General features: G+C 44.6%; 1 protein-coding gene across 2 annotated transcripts in view; it reads left to right on the top strand.

Annotated features, from left to right (window-relative positions):
* Positions 1-23,959, top strand: part of FBN1 (fibrillin 1) — a 385,311-nt gene that overhangs the window by 76,503 nt on the left and 284,849 nt on the right. For both annotated transcript variants that reach the window (XM_075345804.1, XM_075345803.1), the window contains exons 3-4: positions 8,902-8,984; positions 21,447-21,545. In XM_075345804.1, the coding sequence (XP_075201919.1) occupies positions 8,902-8,984; positions 21,447-21,545 (182 nt within the window). The remainder of the gene's footprint in view (positions 1-8,901; positions 8,985-21,446; positions 21,546-23,959) is intronic.

Here is a 23,959-nt window from a genome sequence, read left to right as displayed (position 1 = left end):
AATGCTAGAATCAAGGTCTCTGTCTCTACATTATGTTACTTTCATATGGGGTAGCAAAAACTTGCTGACAGATACCTTTATGTTGTTGCATTTAAGGGTGTCCATACTTCCTAGATTCTTATTGGCTGTACACACAAATGAGTGCTTGACTCAGCCAAGTGCTCTTCTGTAGTGATGGGCAAACCCGAACTGTACAATTCAGTGATCCGTAACTGGTGCTGTCACGGATGTGTCTGGACCTTTAGGTGCGGCAGATGGGACCAGGTGCAGAAGGGCCCGGCGATCGCCCAGACGTTAATGGACGCTGACCCTTTAAGTGCTTGATTTAGGTTTTTTTTCTGTTTCCTTTCCAGGTTGGAGGAGCCTTTCCTCCAGCTGGTATTTAAGGGCCTTTATAACATGGGGCCTCTCACTCCTCCAGTGCGGGTTATACTCTTCACTTGGAGAAGTTGCTTGCTCAGGAGTGCAAGTGGCTTCAGACTAATGTTGCTGTTTATTCTGAAGATTCCCTCTCAAGATAAGTTGTTGTTTTTCCTTTTTCCCCTTTTGCTGTTTATTTTTGTGCTTGTTTTCCCCTCCGTGGATTGGTGGGTGGTGGGATTTAGTGCTGGGGTCTGGCTAGGAGACAGGGGCAAGTGTTATGATTCAGGGACCGAGGAGGATCAAAAAAATGCGGAAACCCAAAAAGTAACCAGAGTGGCTGGAACCTTAACGGACTGCAGACCTAATCCTGACACACACCTAGAAGTAGTCGTGGAATGAGCCTACAATGATCTAGTCGTCTCGACACAGCCGGAGAACTAAATATTCTTACGGATAGAAATATAAGAAAAACTAATCTGCCTTGGAGCAATCCCCAAAGATATACCGTGTTTCCCCGAAAGTAAGACAGTGTCTTACATTCTTTTTACCCCCAAAAGTCCCACTATGTCTTACTTTCGGGGTATGTCTTATATTGGGAAAAAAAATCCCACAGCAATTGCAGCAAGTCTCCATGCAATGTACCGTATGGGGACTTGCCGCGATTGCTGCACATGAGGGCACTGAGGCTGCGTGTTTTTGTATGTTGTCCGTGGTCCTGATGGACCACGGACAACATTACTGCAACATTTCTCGGTGGCCGAGCGTTCGGCTGAGCGCCCGACCGCCGGCATGTGACAGCTCTCAGCTGAGTGCTCGGCCGCCGGCATGTCAGGGCGCTCAACTGGGCGCTCGGCCGCCGGCATGTCAGGGCACTCAGCTGAGCGCTCGGCCGCCGGCGTGTCAGGGCGCTTGGCTGGGCGCCCGACCGCCGGCATGTGACGGCTCTCAGCTGGGCGCTTGGCCGCCGGCATGTCAGGGCACTCAGATGAGCGCTCGGCCGCCGGCGTGTCAGGGCGCTTGGCTGGGCGCCCAACCGCCGGCATGTGATGGCTCTCAGCTGGGTGCTTGGCCGCCGGCATGTCAGGGCACTCAGCTGAGCGCTCGGCCGTCGGCGTGTCAGGGCGCTCGGCTGGGCGCCCGATCGCCGGCATGTGACGGCTCTCAGCTGGGCGCTCGGCCGCCGGCATGTCAGGGCACTCAGCTGAGTGCTCGGCCGCCGGCGTGTCAGGGCGCTCGGCTGGGCGCCCGACCGCTGGCATGTGACGGCTCTCAGCTGGGCGCTCGGCCGCCGGCATGTCAGGGCGCTCAGCTGAGCGCTCGGCCGCCGGTTGTGTCAGGGCGCTCAGCTGGGCGCTCGGCCGGTACTGTAAAGAAGAACTGGGCGCTCGGCCGCCGGCATGTCAAGGCGCTCAGCTGAGCGCTCAGCCGCCGGCATGTCAGGGCGCTCAGCTGAGCGCTCGGCCGCCGGCGTGTCAGGGCGCTCGGCTGGGCGCCCGACCGCTGGCATGTGACGGCTCTCAGCTGGGCGCTCGGCCGCCGGCATGTCAGGGCACTCAGCTGAGCGCTCGGCCGCCAGCGTGTCAGGGCGCTCGGCTGGGCGCCCAACCGCCGGCATGTAACGGCTCTCAGCTGGGCGCTCGGCCGCCAGCATGTCAGGGCGCTCAGCTGAGCGCTCGGCCGCCGGCATGTCAGGGCGCTCAGCTGAGCGCTCGGCCGCCGGCATGTCAGGGCGCTCAGCTGAGCGCTCGGCCGCCGGCATGTCAGGGCGCTCAGCTGAGCGCTCGGCCGCCGGCACGTCAGGGCGCTCAGCTGGGCGCTCGGCCACCGGCATGTCAGGGCGCTCGGCTGGGTGCCCGACTGCCGGCATGTGACGGCTCTCAGCTGAGCACTCGGCCGCCGGCATGTCAGGGCGCTCAGCTGAGCGCTCGGCCGCCGGTTGTGTCAGGGCGCTCAGCTGGGCGCTCGGCCAGTACTGTAAAGAAGAACTGGGCGCTCGGCCGCCGGCATGTCAGGGCGCTCAGCTGGGCGCTCGGTCGCCGGCATGTCAGGGCGCTCAGAGGGGGGGCTCGGCCGGTACTGTAAAGAAGAACTGGGCGCTCGGCCGCCGGCATGTCAGGGCGCTCGGCTGGGCGCCCGACCGCCGGCATGTGACGGCTCTCAGCTGAGCGCTCGGCCGCCGGCATGTCAGGGCGCTCAGCTGAGCGCTCGGCCGGTACTGTAAAGAAGAACTGGGCGCTCGGCCGCCGGCATGTCAGGGCGCTCAGCTGGGCGCCCGACCGCCGGCATGTGACGGCTCTCAGCTGAGCGCTCGGCTGCCGGCATGTCAGGGTGCTCAGCTGAGCGCTCGGCTGCCGGCATGTCAGGGCGCTCAGCTGGGCGCTCGGCCGCCGGCATGTCAGGGCGCTCAGCTGGGCGCTCGGCCGGTACTGTAAAGAAGAAAAAAATAAATAAATAAATAACGCTTTCCGTTTACTATGTCTTACTTTCGGGGTACGTCTTACATTAGCCGACCCCCCCAAAACCCCCACTACGTCTTACTATCGGGGAAACACGGTAGATAGCCCCCCACATGTAAGACTACAGTGATATAGGAAAACACAATACAAAGCTAGAAAACAGATTCAGCAAAGATGAGGCCCAAACTATTTTTATAGGAAAGGATAGGAAAGAGCACTGTCTGCAGCCGTAAAAACCCTAAAAAATCTCAGCACGCCTGACATGAAAAAACCCTGAGACCACACGGCCTCCCCCCCACTATATCAGTATTCTGATGTTACTGGGATCCAAAAACACTTATATAGATGAGGGACTGAATTTAATACCAAGCATGACAAAATACAATACATTGCAGAATCATGGAGCTAAAAATACAGACACTCCCAGCAGGGAATGATCCAATTTCACCAGGAACTCCACACAGGCAAAATAGGAATCAAGCAATAGTATCAAAACAGAAAAAACAACAAGAAAGTGGAAACAATAAGAAGAGGCACAAAGACCAACTTATCTTGAGAGGAGTTCTGGTAGAGAGCAGGGCTGGTTTCAGAATGTCCTTAACACACAGGAAATCAATTGAGCACCGGCAAGTAACAAGAGAAAACTACTCCTTTATATAGTCCCAATCTGAAAGGTTTGATTGCCAGTCCTCCACAAGTGTGTGGATCTCATTCCACAAGTCAACTGCACCACCAGCACTGACCACAAGAGAGAGCCCCAAACTGGAAAATGTATTCACAACAGGCACATTGGCGGGCCACACCTCCTAACTCTTATAGGTACCTGTGTTTTGAGGCCAAGCGCAGGGCCCCCCAGTATCAGGGTCAGCGCAGGAGCTCCTGGTCACCCCCCCTTGATTGTGTTTCAGCCTCCCTTATTCCCAGGAGTCCACTTGCTTGGTGTCTCTCCCCACACCCAGCGTGCCAGGTACCTAGTGTCTGAGAATGGAGCCCAAACACGTACTTCTCAGGGAAGTCAGTGGTACTGTTCAGGTTTGGCCACCCGGATACAAAAAAATGAAAAGACAAAACGAGATTTAAAGCACAACAGTTATACTTATCGAGTCTTCGCGCAGGTATCCCATTGCTTCCAGGTCCATTCATTAAACCTCATGAATATTCACTGCTTCCGCCGCCCCTCCTCTGTGACAGCATCTATGATTGGTTGCAGTCAAACTGCAGATGTGTCAGTGTCTGTGATTGATTGCCCCCACACTAGCTGTCAGAGTCACGGAAGTGGAGGTTAACAATAAATAATTGGAAAAAATGACATGTGGTTCCCTTGAATTTTGTTATCCAGCACACATAAAGCAGATAGCTGGAGGCTGCAGCCCCCAGCGGTGTGCGTTATCTTAGCTGTGTATCAAGATATGAGGGACCCCATCTGGCTTTTTTTAATAATAACACTGAGAGGGTCCCATTCAAATTTTGCTACACAGCCAAGATAAACCATCAAAACAAAATTCCAAACAAGCATGGCTATGGTAAATGCCATGCAAAATAGTTAAGATGATATATACAGAGAATAACTCCAGAACAATTAATGAAATGCAGGAGAAAATGGAGTAAAAAATGCACATCAGTAAACAGTGTTCAATAGAAAATTACAATTTTTTATTAATAACAATATTAAAATGAGAATCCACAACCATAGAACAACCAATATCCATATTTAACAGTAGGTGATCCGTATATAGCAATACATAGATAAGACAAAGGACGCAAATAAAATAAATGGACCAGAAACAGTCAGATGGTAATGACTTAATACCCCACGTAGAGTAAAGGGGGACAATCTGATCAAAGGTCAAAAAAATTATTGTAGGTACACCAATAAATAGTTGACCATGATCAGATATACATCACCCATATACTCACAGTGTTGGGTAGGTAGAGGACAAAAGTTATCCATAGCAAAAGAAGACTAGAGACCTAACGTACGTTTCGCTTCTTAAAAATAATCAAATACATGGCTTCCTCAGAGGTCACGTGACCTCTGAGGAAGCCATGTATTTGGTTATTTTTAAGAAGTGAAACGTACGTTAGGTCTCCTGTCTTCTTTTGCTCTGGGTGATGTATATCTGATCATGGTCAACTATTTTTTTTACACCGCGACATATTTATACCTAATTGGTTAGCATGCAAGGGGGTTTCTGCATTTACTTGGTCATATTTGATTAAGCACAGACAGTTATTTGGTCATATTGACCATTTGCTTGAATCTCCATGATGTTAAGGTTCGCTGCAGTAATGTTTTGGTGTACCTACAATAATTTTTTTGACCTTTGATCAGATTGTCCCCCTTTTACTCTCTATGTGGGGTATTAAGTCATTACCATCTGACTGTATTTCTGGTCCGTTTATTTTATTTGCTTCCTTTGCCTTATCTATGTATTGCTATATACAGATCACCTACTGTTAAATATGAAAATTGGTTGTTCTATGGTTGTGGATTCTCATTTTAATATTGTTATTAATAAACATTTGAAATTTTCTATTGAACACTGTTTACTGATGTACATTTTTTACTCCATTTTCTCCTGGATTTCACAGCCAAGATAAAGCAGACAGCTGGGAGCAGGCATATTTAGGTTGGGGAGGCCCATGGTTATTGGGCTCTCCCTAGCCTGCAAAAAGCAGTCCGTAGCTGCCTCAAATTTTGAAAATGTGACCAAGCACTGTGGTGTATGGGACACACTGATGGAGGCGCAGCTGGAAGAGCGAGTGAGTTCACCTGAGATCACAGTTCGCTGTTTCCTTGGTAACCCAGCTGTGACATCAGACGAACTGACATGCTGCTACCCTCACAGTAGCTGCCTGGGTCCCAGACGTGGAGTGTAAAAAAAAAATTATGGGAAAAAATGACTTGCGGTTCCCCGTATTTTGATACCCAGAGCAGTGTGCTGTCTTTGTCCATATATAACATTCATATGAATGTACCCTTAATGTGTTTTCAATGGGGAGAGAGGGGTAAATTACACCAGATGCTTGGCAGGTTTTATACGGGGTAGTTATAGCCACTGTTTTGTAATGTAATAGTTATTTAGGTTAGCAATACTTCATGTTGGTGATGAGCCATTACGTATTTACTATTTATGGTGTTGTGGATTTTAATCATGCATTTATAGTTTTAAAGGCCATCTTCTCTGACTTTGTAGGTCCATGTTCAGACAGTTAATGCGTTGTACTAAGCACTTTGTCAGGGTTTCTTCCAGAATTCACCCCTAAAAAAGCTTCAGATGAGCACCCTGACAATGCCCTTCACTTCAGTGAAGTTGACAGGACACTGTGGACACTTTCTGGCCTCCAGTCATAACAGTCATGTTTTTCAGACATTCACAAAAATCGTGGACTTCAGAACAGAGGCTATACAGTGTCCGAAATGACTCCGTCAGCTTCATTGAAGTGAATGGCTCTGTTGGGTTTCCCGTCGGAATCCTATTTTTTGAGGATTGTAACAGAAACCCTGATGTAGTGCCTAGTGGATAACACTGTATGTGTGTGAATTTTGGCTTATATGTATTGTATATGGTATCAATTTTTGGTGAAAAGGTGGTTATCTTATTTGGTTTTAAAAAACAATCAGCGGCAGCTCAGGGACAGGAAAGGGAAAGCGCTTTCGAAGAAATCTGCACTACACAGAGGTGTGAATAATTCTGCACTGACATTCTAGAGATTATCCTGAGATTGTGCTTTTATGCCCTGTTCCTTTTTTAGCTGTGGGAAATAAATTGTATGTTCTTCGGAGTCTAATGAGTTAAAGGTCCCTGAAATGATCGTTTGTCTGTAATTTTTTAATGGACCTTGTTGTGCCTGGTGAGAGTCCAACTCATTAAGTTATAGCTGAGTGAGAGCATCCTGGACTCATTAAAATACTGCTGAGCCGGACAGAATTTGGGCCATGGTGACCATTAATACCTCATCAAGATTTTTATTTTCTAAATTCGGAGGCCTAGCGTCCGTTCCACTTGTCTTTCACCAACCAAATAATGTGTCAGTTACATAAACCTCAGAAAGCTGATACTTGCAGCTACCTGATTTTTTTTTCCTTGATATTAGATTAAATACAACCTTAAAGGGTTTCTCCCATGAACAAAGATAATTTTAAAGTTTGTTTCAATCACTAGATATGTGAATAATAATATGTTCCACAATTGGATGTAAGTAAAGAAAATGTTCCTGTGCTGAAATAATGTTATATACAAGTGCATCATAAATGAGAATATCATCAAAAAGTTATTTTATTTCAGTAGTTCAATACAAAAAGGATAAACACATTTACAGTATTATATAGAGTCATTGCAAACAGAGTGACCTATTTCAAGTATTTATTTCTGTTAATGTTGATAATTATGACTTACAGCCAATGAAATCCCAAAAGGCATTATGTCAGAAAATTAGAATAATTACCATAAAACACCTGCAAAGGCTTTCTAAGTATTTTTAAAATGGTCCCTTAGTCTGGTTAAGTAAGCTACACAGTCATGGGGAAGACTGCTGACTTGACAGATGTCCAGAAGGCAGTTATTGACACACTCCACAAGGAGGGTAAGCCACAAAAGGTCATTGCTAAAGAAGCTGGCTGTTCACAGAGTGCTGTATCCAAGCATATTAATGGAAAGTTGAGTGGAAGGAAAAAGTGTGGTAGAAAATGGTGCACAAGCAACTGGAATAACCGCAGCCTTGATAGTATTGTGAAGTAAAGGCTATTCAAATATTTGGGGGAGATTCACATAGAGTGGACTCCTGCTGGAGTCAATGGTTCCAGAGCCATAGACAAATCCAAGATATGGGCTAAAACTGTTGCATTCCTTGTGTCATGCCACTCATGACCAATAGATAACGCCAGAAGCATCTTACCTGGGACAAGGAGAAAAAGAATTGGACTGTTGCTCAGTGGTCCAAGGAGTTGTTTTCAGATGAAAGTAAATTTTGTATTTCATTCGGAAATCAAGGTCCCAGAGTCTAGAGGAAGAGTGGAGAGGACACAATCCAAGCTGCTTGAGGTCTAGTGTGAAGATTCCACAATCAGTGATGGTTTGGGGAGCCATGTCATCTGCTGGTGTAGGTCCACTGTGTTTTATCAAGACCAAAGTCAGCTCAGCTGACTACCAGGAAATTTTAGAGCACTTCATGCTTCCCTCTGCTGACAAGCTTTTTGGAAATGGAAATTTAATTTTCCAGCAGGACTTGGCACCTGTCCACACTGCCAAAAATACCAATACCTGGTTTACTCACCACAGTATCACTGTGCCTGATTGGCCAGCAAACTCGCCTGACCTAAACCCCATAGAGAATCTATGTAGTATTGTCAAGAGGAAGATGAGAGACACCAGACCCGACAATGCAGACGAGCTGAAGGTTGCTACCAAAGCAACTTGAGCTTCCATAACACCTCAGCAGTGCCACAGGCTGATCGCCTCCATGCCACGCTGCATTGATGCAGTAATTCATGCAAAAGGAGCCCCAACCAACTATTGAGGCATTTACTGTACACACTTTTCAGTAGGCCAACATTTCTGAGTTTAAAATCTTTTTTTCAGTTGGTCTTATATAATATTCTAATTTTCTGAGATAATGACTTTTGGGTTTTCATTGGCTGTAAGCCATAATCATCAACATTAATAGAAATAAACACTTTAAATAGATCACTGTGTATGTAATGACTCTATATAATATATGTGCTTCCTTTTTTGTATTGAATTACTGAATTTTATTAACTTATTGATGATATTCCAGCCAGGAGCTGTGGTATGATCAGACCATGTCCCTGTACGGTCAGACACCGATTACACAGTATATAGCAAGGAGACATACGTAAGATTATCTCAGCACAGCAACATTTTTTTAAAACACGTCCAATTGTGGAAATTATTATTATTCCAAGGTCTGTTGACTAAAATCAACTTGAAAATTAACTTTTTTGTGGGAAAACCCCTTTAAGTCCTTTTCCCATGACGTAAAGAGATGAACATCTGTTACTATACTTCACACTTTAATGCAGTTTAAACACATTGGTTTATTATGTTCCTTTTGTTTTTAGACCCAATGTTTGCGGATCCAGATACAATGCGTATTGTTGTCCAGGGTGGAAAACGTTACCGGGAGGAAACCAGTGCATCGTCCGTAAGTTTCATTCTTTTTCTAATTCTTTAAGTTCTAATACTTAATTCTAGATGCTTAAAAAAACAGAAATATCATGGAAATTGCTGATCTATTATTAGTCATAATAGTACTAGCTTGTCTAAGCCACACTAAACACCACCATGTTTTCTAATTTATACCACTATTTGTTATTTTCATTTTTTGTCTTTTTTCAAGTGCTCCCTTTTTTGTGTTTTAAACTTTACACAATATTTCATGTGATATCTAACTAATCATTTGCATAAGTCATACGATGTTGTAATCTTGTATTCAATGTAGATCAAGTCAGGATTTTGATTATGCCTCACTTTGATTATGCATCATAAATAGCCAACCTGCAGGTTATAAAATCATCCCCAATAAATCATGGTGAAATCTTTTAAAACGGTTTTACAGGCTCAAGAGAAATTAAGATAGCTAAATCTGGACAGTGTATAATATGCACACTGTAAGGATTGGCCTCAGTCTCACATGACCACAAGCATGCAAGTATATTCTTTTCTTCTGAGAAAAGCAGATGAGAATCTAGTCACTTCATGACTGCAACTATGAAATTCACATGATTAACCACTCTCACTGGAGACAGAGGGAAATCTTGACAGTGTAAACATTGCACATTATCACAATTCAGCAATCTGCCATCATACGAGTATATAGTGTGTGCAAAAAAATTCTCTTGAAACAGGAAAACTCCTTTCATTCTTTTAGAAATTATAACCTGAGTACTACTGGAAGTTTGTATTTGGAATTTATGCTGCCCTAGACACTTTAAATGGTCACGCCCCTTACTGGTAAGTCGGCCTAAGGCCGGTGTCACACGCGATTCCCTCGCATGTATTTTGCGCAAGTCTCGCAGTGCATCACCCGGCATGGACTCACATTCTGCTCACATGAGTGGGTCGGTTGCATGCATCTCTATGCAGCTTATACGCTCCTGTGAGGAGAGTGTGAGTCCGTGCCGGGTGATGCACCACGAAACTCACGCGAGATACACGCGAGGTAATCGCAAGTGTGACACCGGCCTAAGGGTGTGTAGACAGTGACTTTTTCAGAACGGTCTGCTCTGTATGGCACCTGAAAAAGCATTAACTAAATGCTAAACAGAATGCACATTATACATTATACATTTCAATGTAAAAACAACTTGCAGTGCACATGTTCAGTCTTTTGAGCTTCTTTTAACCGCTTAAAGTTTCCAAAGATGCAAAACGGTAAAAAAAAGTAACCTGTCCATCCTTCGAGCACATTCTGCTTAGAAGCCGCTCACTAGTTTATTCAGTACAAATTAAATAAGAAAGCTGTGGCCAAAAAGATAACCAAAAACCTCCCAAAACGTTATTTCTGGACAAAAGACACTCTACTGTCCTGAAGCATCTCCCACCAAAATTCTTGCAGGATTCACGGACATCTAAAAGATTTTGGGTGCATATACCCTTTAGTTAAGTTACTACCGTAATACAATATCAAGAGGACTGGCTTACAGTCTAATGTGTACAAGATCCTTTGACTAATGATTGTCAGGAGAGATAAGGATCCGACACATCTGCTTTGCAGATCCTTTTGTGCTGTAAGTGATAAGCCATTGCTAGAGATGTGCAGCAGCAGCTCTCTCATAGAGAACACAGGAAAGCTTGACAGAGTGAGCGCTCATGTATTCCTGCACCCAATGAGTGCACATACTGTTAAGCGGGCTTTACACGCTGCGACATCGCTAATGCGGAGTCATTGGGGTCACGGAATTTGTGACGCACATCTGGCCGCATTAGCGATGCCGTTGCGTGTGACACCGATAAGCGATTTTGCATCGTTGCAAAAACGTGCAAAATCGCTAATCGGCGACACGGGGGTCCATTCTCAAAAATCGTTACTGCAGCAGTAACGAAGTTGTTCCTCGTTCCTGCGGCAGCACACATCGCTGCGTGTGACGCCGCAGGAACGAGGAAGCTCCCCTTACCTGCCTCCCGGCCGCTATGCGGAACGAAGGAGGTGGGCGGGATGTTACGTCCCGCTCATCTCTGCCCCTCCGCTGCTATTGGGCGGCGGTTCAGTGACATCGCTGTGACGCCGCACGAACCGCCCCCTTAGAAAGGAGGCGGTTCGCCCGTCACAGCGACGTCGCCGGACAGGTAAGTATGTGTGACGGCTGTTGTGCGACACGGGCAGCGATTTGCCCGTGTCGCGCAACAGATGGGGGCGGGTACCCACACTAGCGATATCGGGACCGATATCGCAGTGTGTAAAGTAGCATTTACTCTAAAGTTGGCCAAAGCCGTCAATGTCAACAGGTTCCGCTGACTGTCTCATTTTTTCTCATTTTGTCTCTGATAGTTGTGGTCTACCTATGATTTCAATTACAGGCCTCTCTCATCTTTTTAAGTGGGAGAACTTGCACAATTGGTGGCTGACTAAATACTTTTTTCCTCACTGTATGGCCTCATTCAGACAGCTGTTTTTTCAGTCCAGCATATTAACCCTATATTGAACTACATCTAGCCTAATAAATTAAGGATTACAACACCTACATTAATACAACCATAGAAACACCATCAAGTACACAAATACATCACCGAAACCACTATCAGTGCATGACTAAATTACCAGAACCACCAACAGTACATGTGTACATCACCAGAAACATCACCAGAGCCATCATCAGTTCTTGACTACATTGCTAAAACCATAATTATCACAGGGCTACAGCACCAGATCTGTTATCGGCATATAACAACATTACCAGAATCATTTTTAGCACAAAACTACAGCACCAGAACCATTATTAGCACAAGGCTTCAGCACCAGAACCATCATAGGTATATAAAGACAACACCAAACATAGTACAGAGATCACGTGCAATGTTAGATAATCCCCTTGCATATACAATTGTATGGCATGAAACTGCAATTCCCAGTATGTCCTCAAAGAGAATTAGTCAGCATGTTTTTGCTATGTTATCGGAGAGATATATCATATACTGGACTGCTCTGTGCAGTTTTGCTTGAATCTGTATTTTCTGTGTTATAGATGTAGCATTGCTCAGAAAGCTACTCTGTCTATAACCCCACTCACACCCCTGACCTTCCTGTGTAAACTGTAGATCATACAGGAACTCCAGTACTGATTAGAAGCAGTCAATAGCACTACTAAACATTCAAAGTGTAACTTAAAAGACATATCATGGGCAGAGATCCTGATTCCAGCAGTGTTTCACTTACTGGGCTGCTAAGTGTAGTTTTGATAAAATCACTGTTTAATCAGCAGTAGATTATCATTAGAGAACTACTTGACTTGCTGCCAAGTATTCCAGCATATTCATGAGCTCTGTAAAACTGCTAGATCTGCAGCTGAGAAAACACTGATTTTACCAAAATGACAGCAAACAGCTCAGTAAGTGACACATCGCTGGAATCAGTCTACATGATGCTGCTCTCAGATGGTATAGCACAAACCTGGTGACAGATTCTCTTTCAATTAAAAAATGTTTGGAAAAGTTGGTTAACCCAGCTCCTTTATAACAGATCATTAACGGTTACAGAGCGGAATGCTCCAGCGGGTCACTCTCCATAATGTCACACACCTGCTGCAGTTTCCACCTCTCCTAACATGGCTCTCACCATAACATTGGACTTTCCTGAATGTAATATGAGTGATAGCACATAAAAGTCAGTTGTTACTAATGACACAAATCATTGTTCAGCGTCTCTACTATTACACAGCGTCATCATTTTTCAGCACATATCCTGCACAGATGTTACTGCTCTTCATAAATATTGGAACCCTAAACGGGAAGCAGACGTTCTGCTCAGCATATTTATGTTACATGGAGGTTACACCCTCAAAGTGTTCACTGAATGTCATGCAGACAGACCTGTGGATTTTGGTTAGAAAAATAAAATATCTTTTTTTATATTCACGGTATATGTATTTTGGTACATCACACTAATAAAGCCAAGGTTAAAGGAAATCTGTTTTTTGCTATGTAATCTGACAGCAGGGACAAACCTTGATTCCAGCGATGTATCACTTATTTCACTGGGTGCAGCTATAATTTTCTCTTCTGCAGTTCTAGCAGAGCTTAGTTATTGATTTATGTATAACTCACCCACAGCCTTCTGTCTACATTGTGTAGTGACAGAGAGCTGCTGATCATTGTTGGTGAAATGGTTGCAGAGGCGTAGCTAGGCGTTAATTTCAGGGGGGGGGCTAGCAACACATCTGAGTGGGCTCCTAATCGGTAACTCTGATTACAGTATAATCAGAGTATTATATACAGTATAAGGGAATCTCAGTAGATGACTGGGCTGTTACTGAAAATGTATCTACACAAAGACCAATACTGATATTACCGCCATACGATAACCATATAGTGGTAGATATCAGCCCTGCAGAACATGTAAAATATTACAGTACAGATACAGATAGTGACATACAGCTGACATTCTTTCTGATGGAATCGTTCACTGTTCCCACCTTTTCCATCTGGCACAGGCCGACATAACATCTTCTTCCAACCACACATCTCGTCTGTAAGACACATTTAACTTCTCACATTGCCAGCACTGTCCCCATCTATTGCCAACCTGCAAAAACTCCTCATCCTGCTAAGATCTCAATGTTGAGCAGCTGCTGCCGTCTGTGTCCATGTGACTGTGTACCACCCCGGAGCTCGGCCGGCTGTCGAGCCGCTCAGATCCGTGCTCGTCGGTGAGTGGCTCGAGCTCCTCACAGACCCGGGGGTCACGTCGCTCTGAATTGGGGTTGGCGCTACACGTAGGGACTTTGGTGGGGAGGTCCACAGCCGGAGCCGCGGTTGTTTGTAGGGGATTTGAGTTCGTGACGCCACCCACGGGTTGTGGTGAATGGATGGACACCACTGCTGCCGTTGACTAGGCTCCCGGGAACGGTGTTGCGCAGCTTGGTGTTGACACCTTCGTGAGTAGGGGGAATGATGGTCCCGGGGGCCCGAGGGAGGTGCTGAGGCGGGGGAATGGATGCGTGCTGGGGTGTCGGTGTGGTGCGGCGCGGTGCGCGGACCGAAGGCACTGCTGTACTCACTATTACAAACATGCTGGAGTCTCTGGTAAACCAAACGAGATGGTGAACGGTGCCCGCAACCGGCTGCAGTTTTCTCCTTATCAGGTTGGTGGTTTCCACCTTTCTCCTGCACCTTACTTATATAGAAAACGTCGACTCCTATGCCTGAGCAACGGTAGTCCGCTCCCCGGCTTGGCATGTGCCGGGAGAGCCCTCTTTGCTCGCAGACGCTGGCCCCTCGGGTCTCTATGCCTGGGCGGTGGCGTTACCCTAATGGTTGGGCTGTTGTCTTCAGTCGGGTCTTAGGTGGGATAGGTCCTTAAGTCCAGTCCTCAATCAGTTGATTTAACTCAGCCCAATTGTTTCTGGGCCTCGTACTGGGTCTGAGTACCCCTCCTGGTGCTCCGGTTTCCAATCGGTTCCCCGGTTCGGTACCGGCGGGCCACCACCCGACCCGGTCCCTATGGTTCCACCGGCTGTAATCCCAGCTCCTGCAGGCGGCGGCCACCGTCTGCCTCCTTGCCAGAGGTGACTGGGCTCCAACCCAGACACCTGTGTAGACTATGGCAGGCCTGGACAGAGGTCTGCCCTTGAACTTCACTCCACTCCACTGTCAAGACTAGACTAGACTAGACTACTGTTTTTCCCGCCTCGGGGCCTGTGAACTCCTCGGTGGGCGGAGCCAACCACCTGGCTCCGCCCCCCTGGTGTGAACATCAAACCGGAGGGTGGTGACAAGGTTTTGTAGTTTGACTGCTGTCAGCTTTCTAAGAGGGGGGGTGTGTGTGTGTATGGGACTACCCATGACAACCTGGCTAGTCCAGGGCGTCACAACTGCACCTGCTGTGTGGTACAATAACAGTGCTCTTCACCCTGCCCCACATAGTAATGCCACCACTGTGCCTCTTTCATAGTAAAATCCCTCCTTTGTGCCCTCTAAATGGAAAAATATCTCACATTTTCCTCCCTAGTTAGTAATAATGCCCATCTTACCGTAACATTACCCTGAGTGCCCCTATAACAATGCTTAAGTGCCCACTTAAGATTTAATTATGTCCCCAGAGTCCCCCAACGTACAGCTTGTCTATACAAAGTATGATGCACCTACACCTCCACTATACACAGTACAATGAGCCTACCACTCCCCTATACACAGTACGGTGGACTTACAGCTCCCCTAAAACACTGTATAAAGGTCCCCACACTTTATGATGGTACAACAATAGCCCTTAAATTGTGTAATGACCCCCACATTAGCTTCCATGCTTTATAATGGCCCCCACACTTTGAAGACCCCCTAAGGTTGTCCCTACAATGTATGAGGGCCACCATACTGAACAAAGGCCCCCCCATACTGTACAATGGCCCCTACAGCCCCTACGTATTAGCCCCAAACTCTATAATGGACCCACATTAGCCCCAAACTCTATAATGCTCCACATTAGCTCTCAAACTCTATAATGGCCACAGATTATTCCCCAAACTGTATAATAGAATCCACACTTTGTGAGGGACCACAACAGTAGCCCCTACAATGTATGAGGGCCCCCCACATTGTTTCATGGCTTTTCACACTGTATGAGGGTCCTCCATTGTTTCTGATCCCTCCACAGTCCACCACAAATTTTAAATAAAATAAAAAACATCATATACTAACCCAATCCCCTGACAAGGCAACACATTTTCACAGCGCTGATCCATGCACAGGACATCAGAGTCCCAGCATGATGGCATCAGGGCTCTGGATCTCTGACGTCCTACACATGCGCCGGAGCCTTGGCCACTGCATCTCCTGCTTTTCTGTAGACCGCAGGTTTAAAGCGCCTTGTGGTCTACAGAACTCAGAGCGGTAAAATAGGGAGATAATGTCTCCCTGCTCTACTGTACTGTTTATGTATATCATCGCGCTGTGCACACTGATATAGTAAAGAGTAGCGGTGGCTCCAGGTGGGCCACTCAAGCACGGGCCCCAGGATGACTGCCCTGCCAGTAGCTACGCTACTGCCTGATTGTATTGAAACAGGGAAACACAGTCTAGTAAGTGACACATCCCCAAAATCAGGCTCTCTTCCCCAACATCACGATGCTGTCAGATTATACAGCAAAAACCTGATGAAAGATTCCCTTAATTTTTCTTTTTTCCAGAGAGTGCATCTTTACAGATAGAATCATGGCTGCTGTAAAATAAAGCTTGGACCTCAGCAAAATTAAAAGTGGTCTCTAAATGCTGAAAAAATATTCAAGACATTAACACTGTCACATTCCGTCAACACAGAAGGTGGAGAACTGCAGCATTGATCTATTGTGTTTGCAGGGGCATTGCAAGGGTCCTAAAATATATTTAGCATAGGCCTCAAAGTTTCTGTCCCTCTATACAAAAAAAACCCTTGCATACTACATACTTCTATGTGTGGCGCCCCTGAGGCTTCAGTCGCCACAGGGTACAGCGCCTCACTTAAGGTGCGGTTCTTATCCCGGGTAAGGAAGAGGTTAATTGCTGGTGTTTCTCACATTCACAAACCACACACAGTCAGGTGCTTTCCCACCGGGGGTTGGCCTAGGGTAGAAGGGGGGGTAGACATCACGAGTCATGGGACTTTCCCAGTCACTAGGACAACCACTTGGGGAAAAGGAAGGAGCATCTTGACACATAGTCAGTTAGTCCCGGGCAAAGCTTGGGGTGAGTAGCACAGTCGGGACTTTGATCCAGGCATATTCTCTCTACCTTCACACTTCTGTGAGCACTACAAGACCCATGGCTTGGAGTAGGCAGCTCAGTCCGGGTTCTCCACAACTACCAGGGATTCCAGGGTCTGCGGCGAGTGCAGGAAATACCCGCAGCCCATTCCACATTCCATCCACGGGATTGGAGGGACCCCAACCAGGAAGGACAGACAGTGTGAACATCGGCGGTGACCTCCGAATTATCGGCTAGGGCCCATGACGGCAGAGACCGGTACCCTGAGGTCAGCACTTGAACTGTGAGTAAGCAGCAGCTGACTCAGCCTCTTATTGCCTTCGCCGTCGCCCTGCGCTTCAGCGCTAACGGCCATTACAATCCCTCATCATCCTCCTCGAGGCCTGCTCCACCTGTGGGGAGCAGAACGATTCTTGCTGCGACACCATTTGCCCCGGAGGACAGCAACTGTAGCGGCGGCTAATCCCTGGCCGCATACCACAGCTGGCGTCACGAGACAACTACAACTCCCAACCTCCATCATCCCACCATCATCCCATCATCCATCCTCTTCCCTTTTATTGTACACCTTGGGGCCACGGAGCCGGGCAGGGCCACTTGTGACATCCCAGTCCCGACATCACCGGCCTAGCGACGAGTACATTTAACCCCTGCCCCATCGGTGCTACATATAGTATGCCGGACCAAATATTAATTACTACCATACCCTGATGTTACCTACATACTGTTACTAAGACTTCATTCAAACATTCACATTGCAAGTACCATAATTTTTGTTCTCATGTTTTTCATGAAGGGGACACATACCCATGAAAGTCTGGGGCTTTATTTTTTTATTTTTTTTTGAAGGCCGATTGACGTAGATATTTACATTTTTAAGTCGAATCACATGTTCAAGTGTTAGGGTCTGTGAAAAACTCGAACTGCATGCTGATGGCACCCTAGTTGCATCCTTGTTCAGTCCGTGTTTTAGTCAATATGAAGAGAAGCTTGCAAAATCTCTATCATTTTTTGATTTGAGTAAAGCTCATGAAACAGTGATGGGAATATCTGACACATGATGTAAATCTGAGTCTGCACATTGATGGAAGTCGGTCCTTTTTTCCTTCCCAAGTATGAAAAAAAGGGTCGTCTGAATGAAGCCTGAACAAAGACCACTAATACTAATTTACAAGGCAGAAATATTTCCAAAACATCCTTTTATCACTACAAAGCTACTAAATATTATTAGCATGGATACACATCAGAATATAAAGGCTGTACAGTGATGGTATTGTGGTAGATATAATAAAACGTAATCGTACAGGCCAGCTATACAAATACATTCATTGCACAGTCAGTGTGGGAACATGCCCTTAGAGGAAACCTGACAGCTGATTCCACACTGTAAATCAGACACTGGCTGTATTATTTCAGCCTAGTGTGACTTACTCTAAACCTGTGGAACATAGAGAGAAAATACAATGGAAAGCTGTCCTGGGACTATGCAGCTTTAATGACTAGTCCAAGAGGCTGGTCATCGGTTGCATGTTCCTGCCCCACTCACCTTGAGTTCCAGGTTTCTCCTTACATTTGTGTATTGGTAGAGACCTGTCACTCATGAGAGCAGGGCAGGGAGAATTCTTTGGGAACTGACCTCCTGAACTAGTCACTTGAGCTGCATAGTCCCTGTCTGTATTTCTAATACATGAGTTCTCTGAATCACTGCAGCATTTTATAGTAAAACATGCCTGGAGCAAATGACAAAGTCAGTATCTGATGCATAGTGGCCTTAAATACTGTACTTCAAAATAGTTTTGTCCAACCTTTACTATACTATTAAAAAATGGGCGACACAGCACATTTGATGACATATTGGTGACATGTTCAATACTTATTTCAACCACTATATATATAATATATTTGCAAGTAAATATATTTATAAAGATGCTATTGACATTAATTTCTCACCAGATGTTGGTAACAACCCATCCAATCCACACATACAAAGGAATCAAACCATAGATGTCCATAAATTAAGTTATATGTAATAATGAAAAATTACACAGGGAAAAAATATTGAACACATGAAGAAAGAGAGGTGCAGAAGGCCATGGAAAGTCATGACACCAGCTGAAAGCTATCAGTAATTAAAAGTAATCCTGATATTTAGTGAAAAATAATATCTGTTTCAACTGATGGCTTGTAAAAAGGTGTCTCATTATCAAGGTGCCACACAAGAAACATCTCATGAGGAGGATAATGAGTGAGTTGCCTCAGTACTTTCAGAACCTTATTGTTGCAAAACATAATGATGCCATTGGTTACAGAAGACTGTCTAAACTACTCATGGTTCCACTTAGAACTGTCGGGGCCAAAATCTGGAAATGGAAAGAAGATCATTTCACCATAAACAGGCCATGACCTGCAAGATTTCAGACAGAGCAGTGAAAAGAATTATCAAAAGAGTTGTCCAAGAGTTAAGGACCACTATTTGGAAAACTACAGAAAGACCTGTAATCAGCAGCAGATAAACATTTCAGCAAGATAATGATCCAAAACATATAGCCAAAGAAATTCAATTGATTTTCATAGAAAGAAAATAAAGCTGCTAGAATGGCCGAGCCGATCACCGGATCTGAATCCAATAGAAAACTTATGGAAAGAACTAAAGCTCAGAGTTCATAGGATCCCACAGGACTTTCAGGATTTGAAGAGTGTTTGGGCCAAAATCACACCTGAGCATGCGATTAGTTTCTCCATACAGGTGGCATATTGAAGCGGTCATCACCAACAAAGGTTTTTCCATAAAGTATGAAATACATTTCAGTAAGCGTGTTCAATACTTTGTCATTTCTCATTATTACACATAACTTGATCAATGGACATCTATGGTTTGATTTCTTTGTCTGTATGTATTGAATAACTTGTTACTGACATCTGGTGAGATATCCATGTCAATACCACCTTTAGAAATACATTTATTAGAAATTGGTGATGCGTTCAATACTTATTTCACCCTCTGCATATACTGACACTAATGTGACAAAAAAATCAATTGTTTAAATAATTATACAGAATTGTTACCCACATCCAACCATTCCACATCACCCTGTCAGGTAACGTGTGGGGGATGAGACACTAGAAAAACTGAATTGCTGTACACACGTGCTGTCTTCAAACAAAATAATAAATTGCAATATGTTAAACTGTGTAAGCAAACCCCAGTACAGTATTCAACATCTGCCTGGCTCCAGTTGGATGTCCAATATTCAGGAAATATCTGCCTCTACCTGTGCAACCACTTGATGTCATACAATGCTACTCTTAAGCCTGCTTTACACGTTGCAATTTCGCATACGATATCATATGCGATTTGCAACGCCCTTGTCGTATGTGTGGCATGTTCAATTTGTTGAACGTGCCGAACAAACGATTAACCCCCGTCACACGTACTTACCTGTCCATACGACCTCGATGTGGGCGGCGAACATCCACTTCCTGGAGTGGGAGGGACGTTCGGCGTCACATCGACATCACGCGGCAGCCGGCCAATAGAAGCGGAGGGGCGGAGATGAGCGGGACATAAACATCCCGCCCACCTCTTTCCTTCTGCATTGCCGGCTGGAGCCGCGGGACGCAGGTAAGATCTGTTCAATGTTCCCGGGGTGTCACACACTGCGATGTGTTCTGCCTCGGGAAAAATGAACAACCCGACGTGCAATTCGTCAGGATTCAACGACGTGTATGCGATGAACGTTTTAACGTTCAATCGCAATCGCACGTACCTGTTACACACTACAATGTACCTTACGATGCCGGATGTGCGTCACTTACGACGTGACCCCGCCGACACATCGTAAGATATATTGTAGCGTGTAAAGCGGGCTTTAGAACTATAGGGTGGAAAGCAAGAGCAGCTTTTCCTGAGTGACCACTGTTGGCTCTCGTCAAAATGGAAAGAGGATTTGTTGCACACGTTTGCTTTGTTTCCTGATGACAGTAGACCAAAGATGCTTTCCTGAATCCTGAACATCCAACTGGAGCAATTAGAAATAGAAGTTGAGTTCTATATTAGCGTTAGTGCACACGCTTTAACATATATGTATTGTGGTTTACATTATATAGTGTATAACATCAAAACATTTTGCTATCCTCCCAGATATTCAAGCCCTGTTTGTGCACAGTTTTTACTCTGAAATATAGTATCAAAGTGTTTTATTTAATAGAGAACTCCAGTGATTTTTCTTATTTCTCCCTTTGGTAGCAATGATGTGAATATGTGTAATGAATGCAGTAGCATACTCACTGGTCGCCTTCATCTGCTGTTTTAAGCAGAGCTCCATTCCCCTACAGCATCATGTGACTGCATTTGTGACCTGCTGAATTGTACAGTGTCTGCAGTGTGGAATGGATGTCACTTTTTAAATTTTCTTTATGCAATTCCGTAAGACTCAAAATGAGGGTGATTCTCATAGACTTATATTGAGAAAGCAACCCCTGCTCCATACAGCAGACACTGTGATTTGGCAGGTTACAAATGCAGTGACGTGACCACCGTATGTTACCACACTCATTACAAATACACACGTCATTATTACCAAAAGGAAGAAATAATAATAATCTCTAGAGTGCTCCATAAAGTACCTGAATTATACAGTTTTGTGTGTGATTTTACTGTTCATAACAAAAATGTCTCAGATTTGTTAAATTAAAAGTTTTAATGTTTTTGCAGCCATTTGCCGTCATTCCTGTGGTGATGGATTCTGTTCACGGCCCAATATGTGCACATGTCCTACCGGTCAAACAGCACCATCATGCGGCTCTAAATCAAGTGAGTTTACATTGTTTTTGATACTAACTTTTTTAATGCAAATCAAAATTTATTTATGACAGTAACCTATGTAACTATGTATAAAAATGGAAAAGGTTAGCAAAGAGATCATGATCTAATAATACCAAGAAGTGTAATGCTCAACAGGAGGGCATCCTCGACATGTAGAATAAAGAAAGTTTGTACACTGACATAGAAAGGGATTCTTTACTGCATGAGCAATGAGACTCTCTGCCAGAGAAATTGGCTGATGGTTACACTGACGAGCAAAAGGGTACCAATGTTTTAAATTTTTGACTTTTAGACTCCATACCTCACCATCCACTACAGCTTCGAACATGAAATAAATTTTACTTGCAGCAATTTATCATATGGTTAGTTATCTAGATCTGTGCATTGTTACCGTTTTGCTTCTGGTGGTGGAAAAATCTTTTTTTTCCAGCATACTACAAATTACGACCTATTCTCACATTCCCTAATAGCTCAGTGTGTAATTAGGTTGATTCCCAAGTGAAATGTCACTGGTTCGAAATGAGGAGCAGCCAGGAAGAAGATTTCCCAAGAAAAGAGAAACAATACCATCCTGCTCATTGATAGCGATCTCTCAGCCAAGAAAATTGCCAAACTCCATCATGTGAGTGCCATGACAGTTAGAAGAATATAAATGAAAGTCCATTTGGTCAACAGGGAAGAGGTGGACACTCAGGCAAAATATTGGAGTAAACAAGTCGGCTTATCACAAGGTCTATCAGTTCTAGTGTGACAAACACTGCAGTAGAGGTGGCTCGTATGCTTCGTAATAGTGAGATCACAGACATCCATGCAAGCACCGTGCAAGACACATTACACAAGTGGTCCAAAAAGGTGACTTAACTTCAATATTGTCATAAAAAGTGTTGGCTCGAGTTTGCAAAAAGAATGAAAACTGAACAGTAGAAGATTGAAAGCGGGTGATTTGAAAAGATGAGATGAAAGTCAATAGACTGGATTCTGATGGGAACAAATGGGTCTGTAAGAAGCAAGGGAACAAGGGGTTAACAGATTGAGAAAGTAAAAGTTCATTGGAGGAAACCTGATGATATGGGGCTGTTTTACAGCCAAAAGCATTGAATACATGACCAGGATCAATTCATGGTCTCAATGCTCATCTATATGTGAATATCCTACAAGATGAGTTACTTCGTACACTCGAGTACTGTGGGTATGAAAAGGACGTCATAGTGTTCTAGCAGGACAATGACCTGAAGCATATGTAGAGATTACCAAAGAAATGTTTCAAGGACAATGAACTAGAGGAGCTGGATTGGCCGTTACAGTCCCCAGACCTCAACCCAATTAAACACTTGTGGGAAGAGTTGAAGAAAAAGCTGTATACATTCCCAAGTGAGTCAACCAGTATGCACCAACATTGAGAACGTGTAGAAGAGACCTGAGATCCGATTTTGGTCATGACATGCTAATCTATAGAATGACCAGATGGATTCAGGCAGTGTTGAAAGCCAAAGGAGGATTAACAAAATAATTAAAATATACATTTTTAGAAGCAAAACTATAACAATGCAGTGACATGACAAGAATCTGCATAACTAATCATAAACTAAATAGTTGCAAGTCAAATATATGGATGAGATAGCCAAGGTATTGGCCTAGAAAATGATGGTAGTGTTAGGTCTGAAGCTTTAGTGGATGGTGAGATATGAAGCCGGAAAGTCAAAAGTTCAAAATATTGTTACCCTTTTGCTTGTCAGTGCAGTTCAATCTAAGAATTTAAAAGAAGCCTGAATAGCTTTAAATAGTAATTAAACAAGTTATGTTTACCAGATTACTGGCAGTAGGTCATTGATCTTTGGATTTATTTTGATTTTCATATTTGAAGTCAATAATACATTTTTCCTAAGATGGAGAAAATTGGACTTGTTTAAACAATTATTTATAGTAGATGCTTATATTGGACCTAAAGACTTTTAAAGCATGTTCTCTATGAACTGGCAGAATCTAATGAAGAATTTGTGAAACTTTCAAATAAGCTTAAGGCCGCAAAAATAAAGGGCTATTAGTTTTGAAACGCTAGCCTAGGTTATGGGCATGCTTATTTCATCATTCGCTAACCGTGCAGTGGTCTGAACGAGTGCCATCCAATGTTTTGTTGGGTAGTACTCTGCTCAGTGTTATATTATGGGGCAGTGCCGACCTGCATTTTTCTGCTAGCTGTGATTGACAGCATATATATTGGATGGCATGTACCCATTCAAGTCAATAGGTGTGTGCAATACATCCAAGTGAAGTCCAATGTATGCCATCTATCTTTTCCTAGCCTGTGCTCCGATTCTCTCATGCAACAGTATCAGATCACAGTAAATGACACTCGACTCAAACTCTAATCAGAGTTTGAACCGAGTGTCATTAACATAATC

The sequence above is a fragment of the Anomaloglossus baeobatrachus genome, chromosome 4 (genome assembly GCF_048569485.1).
Source record: "Anomaloglossus baeobatrachus isolate aAnoBae1 chromosome 4, aAnoBae1.hap1, whole genome shotgun sequence".
Taxonomy (NCBI): domain Eukaryota; kingdom Metazoa; phylum Chordata; class Amphibia; order Anura; family Aromobatidae; genus Anomaloglossus; species Anomaloglossus baeobatrachus.
This window is presented reverse-complemented; position numbering and strand designations above follow the sequence as displayed.